This window comes from Lissotriton helveticus, chromosome 6 (assembly GCF_964261635.1).
Source record: "Lissotriton helveticus chromosome 6, aLisHel1.1, whole genome shotgun sequence".
Lineage (NCBI taxonomy): Eukaryota > Metazoa > Chordata > Amphibia > Caudata > Salamandridae > Lissotriton > Lissotriton helveticus.
In genome coordinates this window covers 229,297,531-229,319,252 of record NC_136067.1, presented here as the reverse complement: position 1 = coordinate 229,319,252, position 21,722 = coordinate 229,297,531, and the positions used below count along the sequence as shown (strand labels likewise).

At 43.9% G+C, this 21,722-nt stretch overlaps 1 protein-coding gene across 3 annotated transcripts in view; it reads left to right on the top strand.

The window, feature by feature from the left end:
- Positions 1–21,722, top strand: part of PLA2G7 (phospholipase A2 group VII) — a 324,365-nt gene that overhangs the window by 200,046 nt on the left and 102,597 nt on the right. For all 3 annotated transcript variants that reach the window (XM_078647671.1, XM_078647670.1, XM_078647672.1), the window contains exons 4-5: positions 1,210–1,303; positions 20,247–20,315. In XM_078647671.1, the coding sequence (XP_078503797.1) occupies positions 1,210–1,303; positions 20,247–20,315 (163 nt within the window). The remainder of the gene's footprint in view (positions 1–1,209; positions 1,304–20,246; positions 20,316–21,722) is intronic.

Below are 21,722 nucleotides of genomic sequence, written 5' to 3'. Positions count from 1 at the left end.
AATTCAAGATTGCCCCCCTCTCCAGAATATGCAAGAGTTTATGGCTTGCTTGGAATTGTAGTTTATTGTTAGCACGCTACCTCTTAGCAGACGTTCTCGCACAACCTCAGTCCACAAAAGGAACTAGGTGTGAGCTGGTTTTGAGTAGCACTTCTCTACCCTCGAGCCATACTAAGCAGTAAAAAGTTTCTCTAGCCCCACTTCCTAACCATAAAATCATAGACTCCTGTTGGAACTAAATAACTCTTCCTGGACGAAATAGAGTTGATTATGTTCTTAAGGCATGATCATAATCATCTTGAAAAAGCCACCCTAGTCATCTGGGAATGTACAGGATCTGGTACAGTAGGACCTCTAAATTATGTATGAAAAAATAAGTAATTTCTAAAATATTATACTAATAGCCACTAGATGCATCCTTCATACCCTGTATAAATGAGTCTAGGCTATATAGTGGTGCCTCCCAGAGATTGGCAGAGTGTCTGGCAGCAACTGTTGTGTCCTTATTCGTATGTCATTGTTATATTTGTTCACTTTTAAGTGCTGAAGTTATTCAAATGTTAAACTTAGAGGAATTCACAGTTCCAATTTCAGAGACATTTATGTGCTTTATAGCTCAGAAAAGTCTATGGTTCCGATTCAGAAAGGGACTGATGACTCGTAAAGTTACGAGTGCGGAGCCTCGTTGTTTGGAGCGGAGTCTTGGCGGGATCTCTGCACTGAGAACAGTACGGAGATTTCGCCCCGAGTGTGGAGACCCCGCACTCGTAACTGTACGAGTTGTAAGTCCCTTCATGAATTGGACCTTAACTGTGCCTCTCAAACCTGTATGGGCTCCTCTCTAAGAAATTGATGTGTTTCAACCCCCAAAGGGGAAACTTCCAGCTGAGTTGTGGGTCCTCTCCTTTTTGTGAGTGGGCTGGTAACAGCAGGTACTGGCCCCATTGTAATTACAAGATTCGTCCGAATGCTGCTGAACGCAGCCATAATCCCCGCATGAAACTCCAGGGGAAAATGAGGAATTACGAGGGGATCTGTAACTTGAAGGGGAGGAGTAAAGGACTTAACCGGTCCATATCTGAGATACTTGATTGCTCTACTCGAAACTAGCAAGGTACAATGGTGTGACAGGAACTGTCTGTGTTTTATTAATGTACCCGAGACTATTTTAATAATTGTCAGTTTCTTTTTTTTTCTTCCCCACTCAAGGGACTGTAACATGTCCTGCCAAATGGAATGCCCCTTTTCGACCTGGAGAAAAATATCCACTCATTATTTTCTCTCATGGACTCGGAGCTTTCAGGTAATGCAGCGTTTTAAAGGATTTATTTTTTAAATCTTAAAATCATTTAAAAAAATTAATTCCTTGATATTAAATGTACACAATATTTTACTAGTATAGGATGTGAGTTGAATATTGCATCTTGCATTATCTAAACAGTTTGGCAAATATACAAATTACATCTCCAGTCCTGTCATTCTTGCAAGTACTTCTATTCATCACTGTATTGACAAAACCAAACAGAATTACCATATCAGCCATATCACTAGTTCTGCAGGGGATTTACAGAGGAATGGGCCTAAACCTCCACTATAATAGGCACATGCTTTCATGCGTTCACTTATTTGTCCACTTCAAAAACGGAGCCGCATTGTATCGACGCTTTCAAAATCGAGTTCAGAAACTGCCATGGAGACTGCGCATCATTAGGTTGGGTTTTGCAGCCGATTTGCAGTGTTTACCTGTGCAATTGGGAATCGTGCAGTGATGGTCTTTGCAACCAATAATAATGCAGGGAAGTCACCTCTGTACCTCGTTTTGGGCATTCAAAACCCTCCAGATCATGGGTACTGTAGGACATTGGATACTTGATTGAGGGGTTTGGAAATGCATCTTAAAGAAGAACCGCAATCCTTGTCAGGGTGAACCACATTAGTTAATAAATTAACCTGTTCTTAACCCTCTGGTAACCTTGGCACAAAAGGCTTAACTTAGAGGCACTGTTTTCAGTATTTATGTAGTGCATAAACAAAAATAAAGTGAAAACAAGAAAAATCCCACACATGTTTTGAGAAATATGGTAAAATTGAATTAATAAAATGGCACCAAATTAAATCCAAGCCGTAGAACCAAAGTTATGAATTGTTAAAATTGTAGTGAAAAATAGCACCAACCGCGGTCATCTGGTCGCACAAGATTGGAGCACAGTCAAAAGTTATGGCTGACTGTGATGGAGTGCAGTTCAGATATAAGAAGTGGATTTAGACCAGTCTCTGCACACTTTCCATCTTAGAAGAATCTTTGAAGAAAAATGTCTGAGAAGGTAAAGTTCAGTGGGTCAATGCAGCCGGCGGTGTCTGAGGAGGAGGCTTCATGCTCACAAAGCCGCTGGACGAAGTCAAGGTGAAGATTTTTACATTCTGCCTTCATCCCTTTTTGGGAAATTGAACGTTTCCAGCAGAATGAAGCTGTAGCTGACGAGAGCTCCACAAGGCTGTATACTCTTCTCAAGAGAAGCTGCTGAACAAGATTTGCTGCTGTGGAGAAGGTCATGTAAAAACAACAAGGTGATGGATGCAGACCAACCTGACAAATCAAATCCATTAATCAGAACAAAGGGCGAAGGCGCCAGGTCAGAATCCAAAACAACCCCATCCCCATCCATAGGGGACAACACCCAAATGGACACAAGATCGAACGAGCGACAACAAGCGCTAGAGCTGGGAAGAAAAACAAAAATGAAGCCAACACAAGCAGTCAAATATGGAGGTTGCGAGCATCAAGAGCAGTCATCAGTCCTGGAAAAAAATTGCTCGGTTAAAAAACATACCCACAAAGAGGCCCGTAACCTTGTTCCAAAAATTATTTTTGAGCAACAAACACCTACGATATTTGAAAGAATTTCATATGAAAATCACAAATTAGCAACAGCTCTCGAAATTAAAACTGTGACAACCCCCATGCGAATCACCGTCCGGGACAAGGAACGCATATGTGCGCTATTACGAAGGGAGCAAAGCACGGCCCAAACGAAGTTAATTACCATTGTCCCAACCCAAAAAAAAGCAAATACAACTGAAGCAGTACAGAAAGAGCAAGCACAACAATCGATCCATCCCACTTGCGACAGTTCTCAACCTCACAACCCGCCAACTTGTAAAGTAGGTTCAACGCAAAAGGGGCCAAGCAATCATCCAGAGCCGTTCGACCTAAAATTAACTTTTATCCCGGAATATCCAACAAGGGGGACGCAGGACATTCTGAATCGAGGCAATTTGTTAAAATTGTTCAAAGAAACGTCGGCTCTAAAAGAAATCGCTACTCAGGACCTCCACTCCGTCGAATTTCAACAAAACGCAAATAATGCGGCCATTGAAGAAACAGTTACAACCTGGGCCTCAAAGGGCCTGGTAGAAAGGATATATCTGGCAAGACCCCAGTTTGAATCATGGGGAATATCCTTAATGCGACACAGGCGTCCTAGGTACCCCCATCCCTTACAACTCAGCACAGGTGACCAAAACAAGGGGCAAGGGAGTAGAGGTCAACATACCACTTGTCTACGAGGCGCCCGGACCTCTACGCCGGAGCGGGCACACGAAAGTCATAAACCACGAACAACAGATCTCCGTTACGCAGATAGAACAGATTGGTCGTGGATACCCAACGTCCTGTGCAACAAAGCTACCTAACCCAGACCCAAACCCCTACGGAACCCGGCAGAATGATGTGCTCCTCCAGAACCCAGCAAAGAAATTAAGTTTCAATTTGCTCGTGGAACGTGCATGGCTTTCGAGAAATGGCCCTGGACCACAAAACTCAAGCCTTTTTCCTACGACAAGATCTAATCTTGATCCAGGAATCATGGAAAATGCAATCGACTCCTATTTCAGGTTTCAAAGAACATCAAATATACGCAGAAAGCCTGTCCACTCATGGGCATCCCCGCGGTGGATTATCAACGTATGTAACCCATAAATATAACTGGGTTTCAGAGGAGATAGACTTAGGCCTGAAGTGGGCCCAAGTGATCAAAATCACCGAAACCCCATCATCGGGGACTGAGCCATGGAAAATGGTAATATTCAACGTCTACATCCACCCTGACAAAGGCACAAAAAGAAAAACACGCGTCCTTGCTGTCACTCATTAAGGTCATGCAAAGGAGCTATTCGCAATACCCACAGGTAATTTCGGGGGACTTTAACAACGCCCTAATTGATCAAAACAAGGCGAAGGTGAAGATGACTGGAAATAGTAGCGGGAAAAAAACTAGTATCCAGACTAAACGAATATGGACTGTCCATCCTGAATGGCAACACAAAGGGGGACATACCGGCAGCCACCACATATTTGAGCGGCAGGGCCCGTTCAACAATAGACTATTCAATAGTAAGTGACGAGTTAATTTCCAGCCTCGACTCTTTTGGTATAGAACATAGAGCTGAAAGTGACCACTTCCCCCAAATAATAAGTTTGAACATTGCACCAAGCATGGTGCCAACAACGACCTCCCTTTTGCATCACGCAACAAAGTTTAACCTGAGGAAATTAAAATGGCGTGGAGATAGGTTGGGCAAAATCACGGACTCAGTTAAAGCCCATATGGCCAACTTGGGAACCCAAAAGGAGGAGGACCTTCTACCAAAGTGGGAGCGAATGATTCAGGTCCTGCAGCAAAACTTCCCAGCAAGGTCCGGGAACCACAATAATATTAACACCAAGAAGGAGCCTTGGTTCAACATGGAGCTAAGAGCCAAAAAGAGAAAGGTTGCTAAAGAAGTCCGAGCCCTCGCAAGCCAAAAAAAGCTGGGGTCCGTGGCAAACAAATCAAATCTGATGGAAGCTAGGAGTACTTACAGGAAGGCTCTGAGGGCCGCAAAGTACCGATATAAAGAAATTATCTGGAACAAACTGTTAATCGCGGGAAAACATCCTAATAGCCGGGACTTCTGGGGCATAATAAATGACCTTAACCAAGGGGCAAAACTGCAACAAGAAGCAGGTGTTGGAGCAGAAACCTGGATTAGACATGTGCAAACCCTATATAGCAACACAGACTCAGGCCACTTTAAAGACTTAGGGGCAGCTAAGGATAACAAGGAGGAATCAAAGGGACTGAATAACAAGGAATACAGGGAACCAGAGTGGGAAGAACCTCAGAAGAGGTCAACAGAGCTAGTTGACCTAACCACCAAAAACGAACTGAGAATGATAATTTCAAGATTAAAGTCAGAGGGTGCAGCAGGCCCAAATGTGCTGCCAAACGCGATCTTTAAGCACAACCCGGACTTGTGGGCAGAGACCCTAACGCCTCTGTTCAACCAAATATACAAACAAGCAGAGTTACCCGCATCTTGGAAAGGCAGCATCATCCATCCCATTTTTAAGCATGGAGACCATCGCAATCCCTCGAATTTTAGACTAATATCCTTAATAGACGTAGAGGCCAAACTTTACGCCTCCTGTATCCTACTCGAACTAAAAGCTTGGATATTAGAAACAAAAATCTTCCCAAAATTTCAAACAGGATTCAGGCAAGGAATGGGAACAACAACTAACCTAACTTGTCTGTCTATCCTAACGGATCAAGCAAAAGCTAAGGGCACCCGCTTGTACGCCTGTTTTATAGACATCGTCTGCCTTCGACCGGGTAAACAGAGCGTTTGTGGAGAAAATTAGAGAGCTGGGGGGGTGCCATATCAACTCTTAAGAGCTATCAAAGCCCAACATCACCACACTTGGGTAAGAGTGAAACTGGGAAATGGAGGCAGTACAACCAGGAGCATACAAACGCACCAAGGCCTAAAACAAGGCTGTGTATTAGCCCCCACCCTTTTCAACCTTTTCCTCTCCGATCTCTCAAGCGTGATCGCTTCAACAGATAGCCACCCTCCGTCTTTGGCCAACAATCCAATACACTACCTTCAATACGCCGACAATATCGTATTGTTGAGCAAAACTCCAATTGGCCTACAAAGAGCTATTAACAAATTAACCTTGTATTTAGAACGGGAAAGCCTAGAACTTAACAAAGAAAAAACCAAAGTGGTCCGTCTAGTAGACCCACAAAAGTTAAAGTATAAATGGATGGCCCAAAGAACAACAGTCAAAGAACAAGAGTACTACAAGTACTTGGGAATTACAATCACCAAGGGAGCAAACGACAAGGATCACAAAATAGCACTAAAAGCGAAAGTACAATCTTTAATCTTAGCGTACCGTTCTCTTAAGAAAAAAATGGACTGTCCCAACTATAACCATCTGTTAAAAGTAATGGCAGCGCAGATTATGCCCACCCTATCCTACGGTTTAGTCACGTGGTGTCGCAAGGAGGTCGATCTTTTAAACGATTTACAGATCAAAATTTACAAATCTGTTTTCAATTTGCCAAAATCCGCCTCTGCCTCACAAGTTAGGCTCGAATTTGTTCTGCAAAATCAGAAGTTCCGGAGCATGAGCGGCTTCGTGAAATTCTGTTACAAACTTAGATCTGCAGACCCAGAGACACTGGACTGGCTAAGCTGGGAGAAAATTAAAAAACGGGGGGAAACCGAAACCCCGAACACCTGGGGAAAGTATCTGAAACTCAGTGTGGAAAAGTTGGAGCTGGAAGCAGTCTGGAAATCTGAGACAGACAAAGCAAGGCTAAGTAAATTAGCCAATTTGTCAGCAAAAAGGAAATCCTTCTTGGAGGACAAAGAGTTATTGGCCAAACGTCGGCATGCCTGGACCATCATGAACTCCTTCACAACCCAACAACCACAAGCATATTTGGTATCCCACTTCAGTGGTCATCTAAAAAAGGCCTTTACAGCCTACCGGATGGGGATGCATGTCTCAAAGGATTTACTACCGGTTTGGAAACTGTCTCACCAGACGTAACAGTCGCCTCTGCGGTTACAAATCTGAAACCCTTGTCCACCTTTTCTGTATATGTCCGGCCCCGATTAGTCAGAGACGACTCCTATTGAAACCCATATTCAACGCGCTAAATATCCGTTCCTGCAGATATGCAGTCACAAGCTGGCTTGGAGGCTCCTCCACAATGCTGGCATGCCGTGGAGCTAAATTCATGGCAGAAGCAAGAAAATGCCTAGAACTAACAGAACAGGAGGCCCAGCCAGCTGGCGGGACAACAGGCTGACCCTAATCCCTGGATTTTATATGCCCAGTCCCCAACAAAAAGAGAGACTGAGACACTAATTTCAGCATTTTTAAATTTTGCACTGTTATTTTATTATGCAAATTTTGTAACAATTTTAACTAATTATGCAAATAAAACTTTTTGACTTTTTAAAAAACAAGGTGATGGATGCAATGCTTGAAATAATCTCTGCCACTGGAAATCGTTCAGGCTGCATCCCAAGCCATTGTTTTCACCCACCATGCCACCTCAGTTTGGACCTGGTCATTTGAAAATCAGTCTTGAGCCTGGTCCTCATGTGAACAATCCAGCCTGAAGTGCTAGGCCATGTCATCACTGAACCGGAACACCAGCAACCCAGGGCTGGTTTCACCATTGTTATGGGCTAGTCAGCTGGGTATTGCTTGGTTCCAGTGACACAGTGAGCTTGAGACACACATCTGGGCATTGTCAGCGCACTTCGGGTGTCCAATGCAAACATAGCAAGGTGATGGATGGAATGCTTGAATTAATCTCAGCCACTGGCAATCATTTGGGCCGCATCACAATCCATCAGTTTTCATATGCAAATCAGTCTTTAGCTTGTTCCTCATGGGGCAGTCCAGCCTCAACTGAACTGCCTTGTTGTTTTTGCGGAGAGGAACATAGCGTGAGCTACCGTGAAGTCAGGCTGACTGGCGATGGGCCTTGGGCGGATTAACAAGCAGGTGGGTCCCAATCTTCTGTCGGTTCTCAGGTCACTTTTTGGTGGATAATATTCCTGAGTTTTGGATTTTGGCTCTCTGAGCATATTGTACACCACTTCGAAGGGTCATGGACTGGGTGGGCATCACTTGGAGGACTGGACGCACTTCAGGCAGGGTCCAGGTGTGGGTTCAAGAATGTTGGATGTTGTGTACCTATAGCTCACAACAGGAGGCCAGCCAACTAGCCCTTATTAATTCTAGGATCAAACAGCAAGCCAGGCCTAAAGCAGCAGGGCAGTTCTCTGAGGGTACACTGCAGGCTTCAAGTAGCAGGGCAGTCCTCTGAGGTAGACGGCCAGCACCAAGCAGCAGGCAGTCCTCTAAAGTACAAGTCAGTCCTTCTGGGGGTCCTTTGCCAACTGAAGAGTTGGTCTGATTGTCAGATAATTATATTTGGTGCCATTGTTTGAAGTGAAAGAAACTTCTAGACTACCCCTTTTCCCCCACCACATCTGGTTCTTGAAATTTCCTTCCTCCGCCAGGCTCCAAGAGGTCTAGGATGATAAAAGATTGGTGTCAAGTTCTTTGTGAGTGTGCTTTGAAATGTAAGTGAGGCAGGGAACGGCTCCACCCCTCCCATCCTGGCTGGAGGGCCCGTGCCATCCCTTTTGTCTTTTTTTTTTCTGGGAGGAATACCGAAAGGCCAACTGCCACTCTATTCAGTCATATGACCCAGAACACAGGCTGCAGGCACCAAATGGTTAGGACAAGAACATTTTCAGAATGGTGACTTAAAATCCACTTCTATAATTAAAGATGATTTATATTTACAAATCTTTTGTGGCCAAACACAACATTTCTTCCTGTTCCCAATCACGTTTGCACCTATTAAATGTTCTAAGGTAACCCAATTTTATCCCATGGGAGAGATGGGCCGCACTGTAGTAAAAAACGAATTTGGGAACTTTTCACTACCATGGCATATAATACTTAAAAGTACATGGACAACATCCTGCCTTATGGGCTGTGTAAGGCTTACTTTAGGGGTGATTTGTATGTGTTCAAAAGGGAGGGTTAGGCCTGGCAAAAGGTTAATTTTGCCAGGACGAATTGGCATTTAAAAACTACACACATGCTGCAATGGCATGCCTGAGATGGTTTAAAGGGCTGCTTAAGTGGATGGCACATTAAGTGTTGCAGGCCCACTATTAGCATTTAATTTGCAGGCCCTGGATGTTTATTGTACCACCTTACTAGGGACGTATAAATGAATTAAATTTGCCAATCGGATATAGGCCACTTTTTCCAAGTTTTAAGGAGTGAGCACAAGTATTTTAGCACTGGTTAGCAGTGGTAAAATTAACGGAGTTCCAAGTCCAACAAAAACTAATTTTAGCAACAGGAGGGGAATAGGCAAAAAGTTTGTGGGAAGACACCACCAAAGGCTGTCATGTGTAACGGGTACTCAAAAACATTTTCCACAGGGTCAAATATTATAGCCTGCGGTGTGACCAAGGTCCCCCTCTGTCGGGCACAAACTTCTGATTCCTCTGGATCGGTTCATGGCTCATTGGGTCCACTCTATTGATAGTCTCACTTCTGAAAAGCTATAATAGCACATAAGCTTAAGGTGATCAAGTGATTGAAGGTAAGGAAGGGAACAGCGGGGAAGTAGACCTGGAAATGAACACACCATCAGACTCTTTCTGACCTAGGAAGCCATGAATTTGTTTAGATATAAACATGTATGATAATCCTTCTGACTGTAAATAAAAATAATCTGTAACACTATGGAACCAGAGGAGTAGTATATGTTCCTTCATGATAACACCGCTCCTTTCACTGTATTTGATGTGGTACTATTAATAGGAGGAGAGTGTTGCTACATAGCCATGATTTAAAGAAGTCTTTACATTCAAATCATGTTCTACTATACTAAAACAATATCTGCCAGAACAAGGGAATCATTAAACTTCAGAGAGAGAGAATCAACCCGTTAGACCCCTGCACACCCCTGTTAAATGGCAAAACAAGATTAGTGATGAGAAATATCTTCCCCAAATATATGCGCTTACCCCTGATTTACACCCAATAGGCATTGGGCTATATCTGTGGTTCCCAAACTGTGCGCCGCGGCACCCCAGTGCGCCGTAATGAGGTGCCAGGGGTGCCGCGCACAGTCTAGGGTGACCAACTGCCCGTAAATTCCACGGACCGTCCCTACGCCTTTTATCTGTAATTGTGGCCATCACAGGGAGCAGCGCTGCTCCACTGTGAGAGGCCTCACCCTGCTGCTGGAGCCGCCTCGCACTCCTCCAGGAGCACAAGAGCAGCCCCTCCCGCCCATTGAAAATTCTGTATGGGGCTGATTGCCACATACAGAATGACAATGGGGCAGTCTGGGGTGTTCAAGCATGTGGTGGTGGCCTCCTGCCTCAGTGTACAGAAGGGCAATCTGTAAGAAAAAGGTAAAACGCCCAGGCTGCAACGTTAGAGAACACTTCATTTAAAGAAGCCTGTGAAATAAGTTTAAAAGAACAGGTTATCGTTCTTTCACTGTCTCATCATTTTTGAACTGAAGTATTTTCAATATTATATTCAACAAAGCCATGGTTGCTGCTTTTTTATTTTAAGGAACTAGCAACCATTGACAAAGCCAATAGTCCTGGCTTGTTGTTTGTGCAATGATACTTGCTGTATTATATATCTGGATGCAATGACATAAACAACATAATACCAGTCGGGCGCAACACTATGCTAAGTGCAGATTTTTAGCCTAGGTGTTTTAAACTGCGCTCTTAATTACATCCAACACCCCCTTTGAAGAGACCCCCCCCAGTTTTTTTACACCGCTTAAAGCCCTGGAAACAACACCATGTTACAGTAACCTCACATCCTGGCACTGTGCATCATGTGTGACTCACGACTTCTACGTTTTCAGTCTGCCTATGTGCAGGGGCATAGTGAACTCTCCCCCACCGCACCCCACCCCTTGCTGTAGTTCGTTCTTGATAGGACTCTTCTGCCTGCAACTCTGCAGACAAAGGCTCAGCTCATAATGTGGAAAGGTGGGTGAGTAAATAAGTGAAGGAATGTCTGAATGGCTGGATGGATTACTGAAAGGATGAATGCATGAATGAAAGGGGGAATGATAGATAATGAAAGAAAGGATGGATGGATGAGTGAATGAGTGGAAGTATGGATGAGAGAAAAGGTGAATAGATGGATGTATGGGTGGAAAGGTAGATGGATGGGTAAAAGTGTGTTGATGAGTGTGTGAAAGGATGGATGGATGAGTGAAAGGGCAGCTGATGGGTGAGTGAATTGGTGGATGGGTGTGTGAAAGGATGGATGGATGAATGAAAGGGTAGATGATGGGCAAGTGAATGGGTGGATGGATGAATTGATAAGTGAAATGGTGAATGGATGGATGAGTGAAAGGGTGGATGTAAGGATTCATGAGTTAGTGAAAGGGGGTAGATGGACAAAAGGATGGATAGATGAGTGAAGTGAAAGGGTGGATGGATAAGAGAACGGATGGCTGGATGAGTTAACGGATGGTTGGATTATTGAAAGAATGCGTCCCAATTACTTTAAGGAAGATAACAGGAGGTACATACCACCCACCCACCAGTAAAAAAAATGGTGGGGAGCCACGGCCAACTGCAGATTAGGTCGAGGGAGCCACCGGTCAAAAAAGTTTGGGAACCACTGGGCTATATGAACAATTTTTTTTTATATTCCATCTGTAAATACTCCACATTCTCTAAAATTGGCAGATGTGATGCCAACATTTGTGAAGAGGATTATTTTGCGACGAGCAACTGAATAAATCCACGTTTTTCTTGGAAAAATACTGTGTTCCTGTTCTTTTGAATTATTGTTGGAATATTTCGTTTCAGCATACTGTGTACTAAGAAGCCAGAGGGCATTGCTGTGCATGTTGTTAGTAGGACATTACTGTCCTAGTCTTTTCTCCTATATGCATCCTTACCACACCGCAACACACACACACTCTCCTTTTCTGGAATTACTTTACCCAACAGCCTCCAAGAGCAAATTCAGAATAATCTGCAACACGGTGAAAACGGAAGTTCCTTTCAAGTGCTTCTGGGGCATGACGTACCAACGTCTTGTCCCAGCGTCTGCCCCGAACTAGACCTTTTTGTTGCAGATCTACCCTCGCACTTCCGTATTGCCATCTCACTTCTCCCAGCCCCATTAATGCCGCCGAGCTCCCACGATACAGTGAGACTGTTCTAGACCTGCAGGTATGTGTTTAAATCAACCTGTACCATGTGCGATTCCCGAGGAGGCGGGGGACGACGGGCTGTCCTCCTTGATTATGGCAGCGTTCGTGTGGCTACTACTCGAGACCCCGTTCAGGGTGTAACAGCCTTCATGCCAGCAGGGTGCTTGTAAGATGGATGTGGCCACGGAAGCATGAACATGTTATGGATTGTGAGTTATGGCGTTATTTTGAGGGTTTCGTTTCATACTGCCCTATAAATGAAGGCCCTAGTCTGTCTCTGCAAGAGAGAATTGATAGTACTGTAGGATTTGCTATCCCTCTACTGCGCCCTGGAATATCCTTCTCTGCTTGCAATCGCTTTGGAGATCCAAGTGTACAAAGGGATACCTAGATTATTGAACTGTAATGAAATATAATTTTAGGCCTCATAAACTTCTTATGCATTTAGTCGTTTATCTTCAAACAGCAATGTGTAGAAACCGGCTTAGTTAATGTAGTGAGTACTATAAACCAATCCTCAACAAAAACCGACTCCTCCACCAACAAGGTGTACAATTCAGAGGTGGGAAGATACATACACTCCCCCTCCGCCACTAAACATAGGAAAGGTTTATCCATGGCAGTAGCAGATTTGACGTTTAATTCTGGCTTTACTGCGTTGTCAAAATCTGCTGGCTGTGCGTGTTTAAAGTCTGGGCAGGTTTCACAACTGGTGCATTTCTTTGGTGAGAGTAGTCCTGGAGTCTCACCATCAGAATCATTCGCACCCTAGTTTTTGTGTAATGAGCAAGATGAAAACTCTGCAACCAGAAAGCATGGCTTTTATTAATCCTGACCTACCATTGTGGCAAATGGTGGGCCCCCTAGGCAATCCCTTTTTGAATATATAGTTCTACTCTTCTTCTTCTTCTTTTTTTTTTTTTTAAGTTCATAAGATTGTAAATCAAACTAAACTCCGATAGTGAGTACGTGATAAGAAAACAGGACTGTAACCAAACAATCATTTGATTTTACCCATGGAGGAGATAAACCTAAACTTCCTAAAATGTGGTGTAGGGGAACAGTTTTAAACCTGCTTCACCAAATTGTTTAGGGTCAAATCATGTCCGTCCTGTGCCTTTCCCCCTTAATTGCTAATTGCTTTTCCGTGATGGACGTGGGCGAGCCACCGAAGGCTCGAACCAGATCCTGGCTGTGGCTCCGGTCGAGGTTCTCTTGGAGCCCAAATCGAGCCAATCCTTTGTGCCTTCTGTCTGCAACTCCTGCTCTAATATCATTCACTAAGATTTAAAGACAAAGCATGGATTTTTGATGTAAAGCAAGAGAGGGAAAGAGATACTCACCTAATGGCTGAATTTCACAACGTGAAACCAGAATACCTGGTTTCTCTGCTTGCCAAAATTGTGTGATCCATGGCAATTTTATTTTTATTTCACTTTATCTCCTTTATCTGTACATATGAGAGCACCTACAAATAAATGGATTTAGATTGTGCACTGTACAAAACCCTCTATTGTGTTTGATTGAATACTCTATAATGGTGTTCCAGTATAACAACAACACTTGACACCTGACTTGCCACTTGGTTCACAAATGGCTCTGTCATGTGGACGATGGGGGTGGGGGGGTGGCGTGAGGGGGTAGGCATTACGTCTCGAAGTTCATGTTTCAAAACTATAACTTTTAAATATAAGACTCTCAATGCAATGATGTGATGTGATGTACCAAGGTGAAACGCTTCCATATTTCAAAGCAGTACACTTTATTTTAATTTAGAAGCGAATTTAGCATATTTTTACATGGCTGTTGCAAGATGTATTCAAACATGGAGCTGTAAGTAAAGATAAGTGGTGCAGGATACCTCAAATGCTTCTTTACTTCAATTAATGTGTAAAATGCTTGAATATTTAACATGTTTTTAAATGTTAGTGCTCAGTCAGCCGAGTGCTGCTGTTTGCCATGTGGCCGGATGTAAAGATCAGGAGGGCTGCAAGCGCCCCGCAGGCCTTAGAGTGAGTATCCACAAGTATTGCCTGGAAGAAATCAAGGTCCACAAAAGTCCGGGCCTAAGCATAATTTGATTGTTTGCACATGGTTTAAGAATTACTGCGGCAGTCAGAATGTAGCCATCAAACTAACCATGGTCACGACTGCAACATTCTAAAAATTGACACTCCGTACAAGGACATATTTTTGGGGTCTGGGTAGCAGTGAGTTAATGTAACAAATTTCAAAGTCAAAATCCTTTTTATTTTGTTTACAGGAAAAGACAAGCATTTACAATGCAATGGTCTCGTCTTTGTTAAAGTTAGAGCTATTGGCATTGCTCATGACATTATTTTTATTTTTAAAACATATAAATAAATGGCATTGTCATTTACAATGCCAATAGCTTAATCTCTCGCAAATGCGAGACCTATTGCATTTGCACCCACACACACACAGACAGAGCCACACACAGAGCCACACGCACCCACCCACACAGAGCCACACACACAGACAGAGCCACACACACACACGCAGACAGCCACACACACACACAGACAGACACACACAGAGCCCAACACACACACACAGCCCGATACACACACACAGCCACACACACACACTCAGAGCCACACATACACCCAGAGCCACACATACACCCAGAGCCACACATACACCCAGAGCCACACACACTCAGAGCCACATACACACACACAGAGACACACACAGTCACACACACACACATACACAGACACACACACATACACAGACACACACACCCAGACACACACACCCAGACACACACACACACACACACACACACCCACCCAGACACACACACCCAGACACACACACCCAGACACACACAAAGACACACACACACAGAGCCACACACACACACACACAGAGCCAGCCTACGCTAGCTGAGACCTAAAAATGTCACGGCAAAAACTATATTTGCAGTGGCCCTAGGTGTAGAGCGTTATTCACTACCACAGTTCAGGGAAGGGAGGGACATCATGACCCTCTCGAGGCTTTGCCTCTCCAATCCACTCCCCCACTTTCATGGTCAGATTATCAACATTGGAAAGATGACAGGATGAGCAGACCAACTAAGAACTGAATCTGTGACCACAAATTGGAACCTAGATCCTGAGAATAGGTGTATTAGTACAGTGAGACATTATAAAGAATCCAGTCCTCGTTTTTAATAGAAAAAGGACTTAAAATTGATTGAATACAGCTATGAATCTAAATAATAATCATAAGGTAGAATGTACTTTGGAGGACATTTCAAGTTGGAACAATATTTCAATGTCATCACCCTCACTTCCACCGGCTGATTTTTGAAAGCAGCATGCTCCAGGAACTGTAATGTGATCTCAAGGCTCAGAGGTACACAGGAGGAAGGTTACAGGCTGTTAGTCCAAACGTCAAATTTTAACAGAACAATGCAAAACTCCTTCAAAGTCCTCAGGACCATGGCGGCGGCAAAAAAGCTATTGTAAGGTATGAAACTGGCCCCAGTGAGCGAGACTAGTGTTATATCTGTTCATACTTATGGCTTTTGCACAACATGTTATTTGAACTTCTTTAAGATCATACAGACATCATTAACAAACAAATACACCTCAGGAGAGTTAATGGGGATTGAACGCTGCATTAAATGCTGAAAATAAAGTATAAAGCCTATAAAGAAGGATGCTGCTGAGAAGAGCAGATTCATGTATACGCAACTCGGTATAAGTACAGAAAAAACATAATTAAAAGAGCTATTAAAGGAGAGAGTCTAGAAGCAACGGGACAGGTTCATGTCAAAAACGCCCTTCAGCTACCTCACTACAGAGGTGAGGGGACCTGGATTAATTTACATGCAAATAACAACACCAGGCAAAGGATAATCTACCCCAAAGAGATGTCGCTGCAGAATGTGCGTATTCCAATAATCCCCCAACCCCCACAGCATTTCCTGCCTTGAAATTCAAATACCCGAGTACAGAGTCCAAGAGGGGAAAAAAAGGCATTTCTTTCTTTCAGCTGCACTCCCCCACAGCTATCCCCTTTCCAGACCATTCACCACTCGTGAAAACACGGAGGCAACCCAAAACCAGCTAGGTAAACAAGCCAGGGAACCAAGGCCGGTCTGCACAACTACCAGTCGAAAACAAAGTTACGTTCAAATCAAGCCAAAACACCTACCGTGGGCACCATGGCTCTATCTTAGGCGGCGGATTACCTTCCTATTTTACAAATAAACGCTCATCTCGGGCAGCTCCGGACAAGCCCCGCGCTGCATTCCTTCCTCTGCGAGTCTGTGACATTTCTCCCCTCCACCCCCCACACACTTCTCGCGCGCGCTATCCCCTGCGCTCGCAGCCTAAGTCGCAGTTACAAGCACCAATTCCGGGAAAGCGCATTGTTAGGAAATCAGAGGCTGCCTATTTAATTTGCACACGTGCAAGCAATGGAGCGTCAAACATTCGTGCAACTTGGTGTCAAGAATAAGATGCACGTGTTTTTCTAGTTCCCGTGAACATGCGCCTTGTGGCTGCATTGCCTCCACGTTACCCCGGCGTGTTCAGATCCCCCCTCTCAGTCCACCATGGAAGCCACCTACCTTCCCATAGAAGCGAAGGCACTGCGCGGCGGCCTCCTCAGCCTGCAGAAAACACTGAACATTAAGCAGATATGCATTAACGTGCCCGGCGCGAGGGTCCAAGGGAGAGGGAGGCAGACTGAGTAACTGGTGCGCTCCCCGCCGCCCTCAGAGGGAAGCTGCTGCTGGCCGTGCCTTGCCGTGCCGAGCTCTGGTGGAACTTTTAAATCTGACAAACGCAAGCAAGCCAGAGAAAATGTAACCATGAGGACGGAGACGGGCTGCAACCAGGTTCAGTGAAATCTGAACTCCCGCGGCCTACTCAGTCTACGCATGCCAAGACCTAAACTAGCCGTGAGCGTGCACACCCCCGAACTTCCGGTTTCGGGATGTGCACGCTCACGGCTTCTCGTGAGGCGGGAGTGGTGGCGGCAGGTGGCAGCAGAAGTCGCGGCAGGTGGCAGCAGAAGTCGGGAGTGGCGGCTGAGGCCGCTGATGCGGTAAGTAGGGCTTGGGGGGCTTGGTACGTGTTTGTGTGCGTGCGTGTGTTTGTGTGTGTGTGTGTGTGTGTGTCTGCGTGTGTGTGTGTGTGCGCGCGCGTGTGTGTGTGTGTGCGCGCCTTCGGCCGGCCGGCATAAGCGCGTCCACAGACCCCAGGCGGCTCGTGCACCAGACCCCAGGCTGCTCGTGCACCAGGCTGTGTCCCTTGACAGGCAACTTGATAGCAATAGGTCTCGATGCCGAGACCTAAAAACATACAGGCGCAATAAATATACACAACAAATTAATTTAGAAACATCTCAAATTGTCCGAAGCCATAACTTGTTAGCACCACATAAAAAAAATCTAAAACTGGACATATGCAGACTATATGAAATGACTTAACTTGACAGCCTCCCTCAAGAAACAGGCCATAGAAAAGCAAATATGCTCTGTGAGAATGCAAATTACAAAAATAATATGCCAATCTAGCTTGAGTAAAATTGAAACCCTTGCGCAGTGGTACTACAAATTTGGACCTCAAATGAGCATAATTACACTCTACTAAATACAACATACACTCCTCATAATACCACTCAGTACCACATAATTATATGCTACAAAATTACACTGCGCTCAACGCAACATACACTCCAAATACCACTCAGTGCCACATAATTACACTGCACTCAATGCAACATACACTCCAAATACCATTCAGTGCCACATAATTACACTGCCCTACATGCAACATTCACTCCAAATACCACTCAGTGCCACATAGTTACAGGCCACATAATTACAATGCACTAAATGCAACATACACTCCAAATACCACTCAGTGCCACATAATTACACACCACATAATTACATTCTACTGAATGCAACACACACTTCCACTCAGTGCCACATAATTATATGCTACATAAATACAATGCACTCAATGCAACATACACTCCACACAATACCACTTAGTGCCACATAATTATATGCTACATAATTACACTGCGTTCAACGCAACATACACTCCAAATACCACTCAGGGCCACATAAGTATATGCTACATATTTACACTGCCCTCAACGCAACATACACTCTAAATACCACTCAGTGCCACATAATTACACGCCACATAATTACACTGCACTCATTGCAACATACACTCCAAATACCACTCAGTGCCACATAGTTACACGCCACATAATTACATTCTATCGCATCACCACAGCATCCCTCAACACCACCACAGCATCACTCAGGGGCACCACAACGTCACTATGCGCTACCACAGCATCACTGAAAGCCACAGCATCACTCGTCGCAACCACAACATCACTCAGCGCCACCACAGCATCAATCTGTGCAACCATTCAACAACAACTAGTTCAAATATGTTCTCTTAATGTTTCAAGCTTTATTACAAATGTCACAAAAAGATGTTAATATTTAACTTCTGTTCTTGAATTTTCATCACAATAAAATACACTGAACATAATCTTCACAAAAGTTATTTACAAAAGTTTAAGCTATTGCCATTATAAATTACAATAACTTTTATTTAAGTATTAATTATTAAAAAAATTAAAAGCCATTGTTTGTAATATCAATACATCTAAGACACATAAATATAACACATATTGCATTACAAATGCTATAGGTGTTCCATTTGCGAAAGTAAAAACTATTGGCATTGTGAATGACAAAGCTATTAATTTCGCGATTTTCAAAACCAACACATAAATAATAAATTTGTCATTTACAATACAAATAGCTCAAACTTTCCTAATGCGAGACCTATTGCATTGCAAATGCTTGTTCAATATGTGAATTGTTTTGTAATATTGACTGCTATTTGTTTTAACTATGATTTGAAGGATAGGATAATCTATGTATTAGGTGACTTTGAATATTTATTCTGTATATAAAATCCAAATCACTTGCACAAGCACTTTATGTAATCTGCTATTTTTATCGAATAAAATTGTGATGTATACATTTTTTTTTTGCTACCTATTTTTTTTAACTGTGGTTAAAAAAAATTGCATATATAAATTAATATACATAACTGTTCTATTGGGATGGCTTTTCGGGGTTTTGAATGAGAATATTTTTATTCATGTTTGCATGTGTTTCATGATTACTAAGAAAAATTGGTCTCTTAAGGGCCAGATATATGATGATATTTAGCATGCGCAAACGGGTTTGCGACCCGTTTGCGCATGCTAAAAACCTGTGGCTAATGTACAATCACTATTTTGCGAGTCACAAATAAATTGCGACATACAAAATGTTTAGCGACTAACTATTAGGAAGGGGCGTTCCCTTCCTAATATCGACCGCAAAGCCATGTACCAATGTTTTGCGACCGCACTCTCAAATTACCACTTTCTTCAAGAGGGTGGTAATGGAGTTGCAAATGGGAAGGGTTCCCCGAGGGACCCCTTCCCTTTCGTGACTGGCTCCAAAAATATTTTTTAAGGGGAGGCAGTGGTCCCAGGGATCTCTACCTACCCTTAAAAAATTAAACAAAAACGTGTAATTTTGTATTTAAAAAAAAAAAAAAAAAAAAAAAAAAATTTTTTAAATGCATCTCGTTTTCCTTTATTGAAAAGCAGTCGCAGACATGGAGGTCTGCTGAGCCCAGCAGGTCACCATCCCTGGGAGGGCCAGCCATTCTCAAGGGGGTCGCAAATTGCGCGTGGTTGTTTAATATTCATGAGCCTCACATTTTGCGACCCCATTGGGAATCGCTAACAGTGTCTTTGATACTGTTGTACATTCTAAATTGCGACTTGCTATCGAGCGCAAATTGAGAGTCGCAATTTAGAGTGGTCGTACATCTGGCCTTTAATTCTTAGGAACTTTTACATTAGTGGCCCTTGGTTAATAGTTGGGTCCTGACTACTACCGTTTTTTAAAAATAATCTCTATTAATAACTAATATCTCAGGCGAAAAGGGAACCTTTTTATTGTTTGTACATAGACACTCTGTCCCTTTTCTTTGAATTAGGGTGACTACTCTGTGTTTTGTAATGTAGAAACTAATACATTTTGTGGATTATTTTGTAAATAGGATTTTCCTTTTCTTTTTTTCTCAGGACGCTTTATTCTGCTATTTGCATCGAGATAGCATCTCAAGGTTTTGTGATTGCTGCAGTTGAACACAGGTAAGTGTCTAAGTGTATTGAATTACTGTAACAGGATCACCTATAGTAAGATATGTTTGCTTATTTGTGTAAGGTGCCGATTAACTATGAGCATATCATCTGATCTAGAAAATGATCATGTCTTCATGCTTTTGAAATGTATATGAAAAAAATGTGTGGGAATATACCTAATTGTATACACAAATATTGTTCTTGCTATTAAACAATGTCATTGAAAATGTTTTTGGAATAACCCCTATCTATCACCTATTCACAGTTAAGAATTTTTGGTGGTCTGTTATCCTGGGTCATTTTAATTTGCCAGATAACACAAGCAACGGTTGTTTCCCTGTTATTTCATGTTTTATTCGTAATGCTCACGTTTTGTTATAATTGGATATCTAGTGAACGCTAGCTAACGATATCTAGTGACAAAAAAACAAACGGAAACCAGAGAAGTTATTTTATCTTGTATTAATTAGAAAGGCCCATTGTGGAATTCAAGTATTTCAGATAAAAATAAGATAATCTGGAAACCACCCTTCCGAATCTTAACACTTGAAACCTTTATTTAATGTAAATTTGAAACCTTTATTACATGTCCTGTCCGTGATTAGGATGAACTTCTCCATTAAGCACTCCGTGGTCTCTGCTGTCAGGGCCCGCAGTAGGCACTCAGTGATTTCAGCTCTCAGGGCCCGCAGAAGGCACTCAGTGATTTCAGCTCTCAGGGCCCGCAGAAGGCACTCAGTGATTTCAGCTCTCAGGGCCCGCAGAAGGCACTCAGTGATTTCAGCTCTCAGGGCCCGCAGAAGGCCCTCAGTGGATTCAGCTCTCAGGGCCCGAAGAAGGCACTCAGTGGATTCAGCTCTCAGGGCCCGAAGAAGGCACTCAGTGGATTCAGCTCTCAGGGCCCGGAGAAGGCACTCAGTGGATTCAGCTCTCAGGGCCCGCAGAAGGCACTCAGTGGATTCAGCTCTCAGGGCCCGCAGAAGGCACTCAGTGGATTCAGCTCTCAGGGCCCGCAGTAGGCACTCAGTGGGTTCAGCTCTCCGGGCCCGCTGTAGGCACTCAGTGGGTTCAGCTCTCCGGGCCTGCAGTAGGCACTCAGTGGGTTCAGCTCGCCGGGCCTGCAGTAGGCACTCAGTGGGTTCAGCTCTCCGGGCCTGCAGTAGGCACTCAGTGGATTCAGCTCGCCGGGCCTGCAGTAGGCACTCAGTGGGTTCAGCTCTCCGGGCCCGCAGTAGGCACTCAGTGGGTTCAGCTCTCCGGGCCTGCAGTAGGCACTCAGTGGGTTCAGCTCTCCGGGCCTGCAGTAGGCACTCAGTGGGTTCAGCTCTCAGGGCCCGCAGAAGGCACTCAGTGAGTTCAGCTCTCAGGGCCCGCAGTAGGCACTCAGTGGATTCAGCTCTCAGGGCCCGCAGAAGG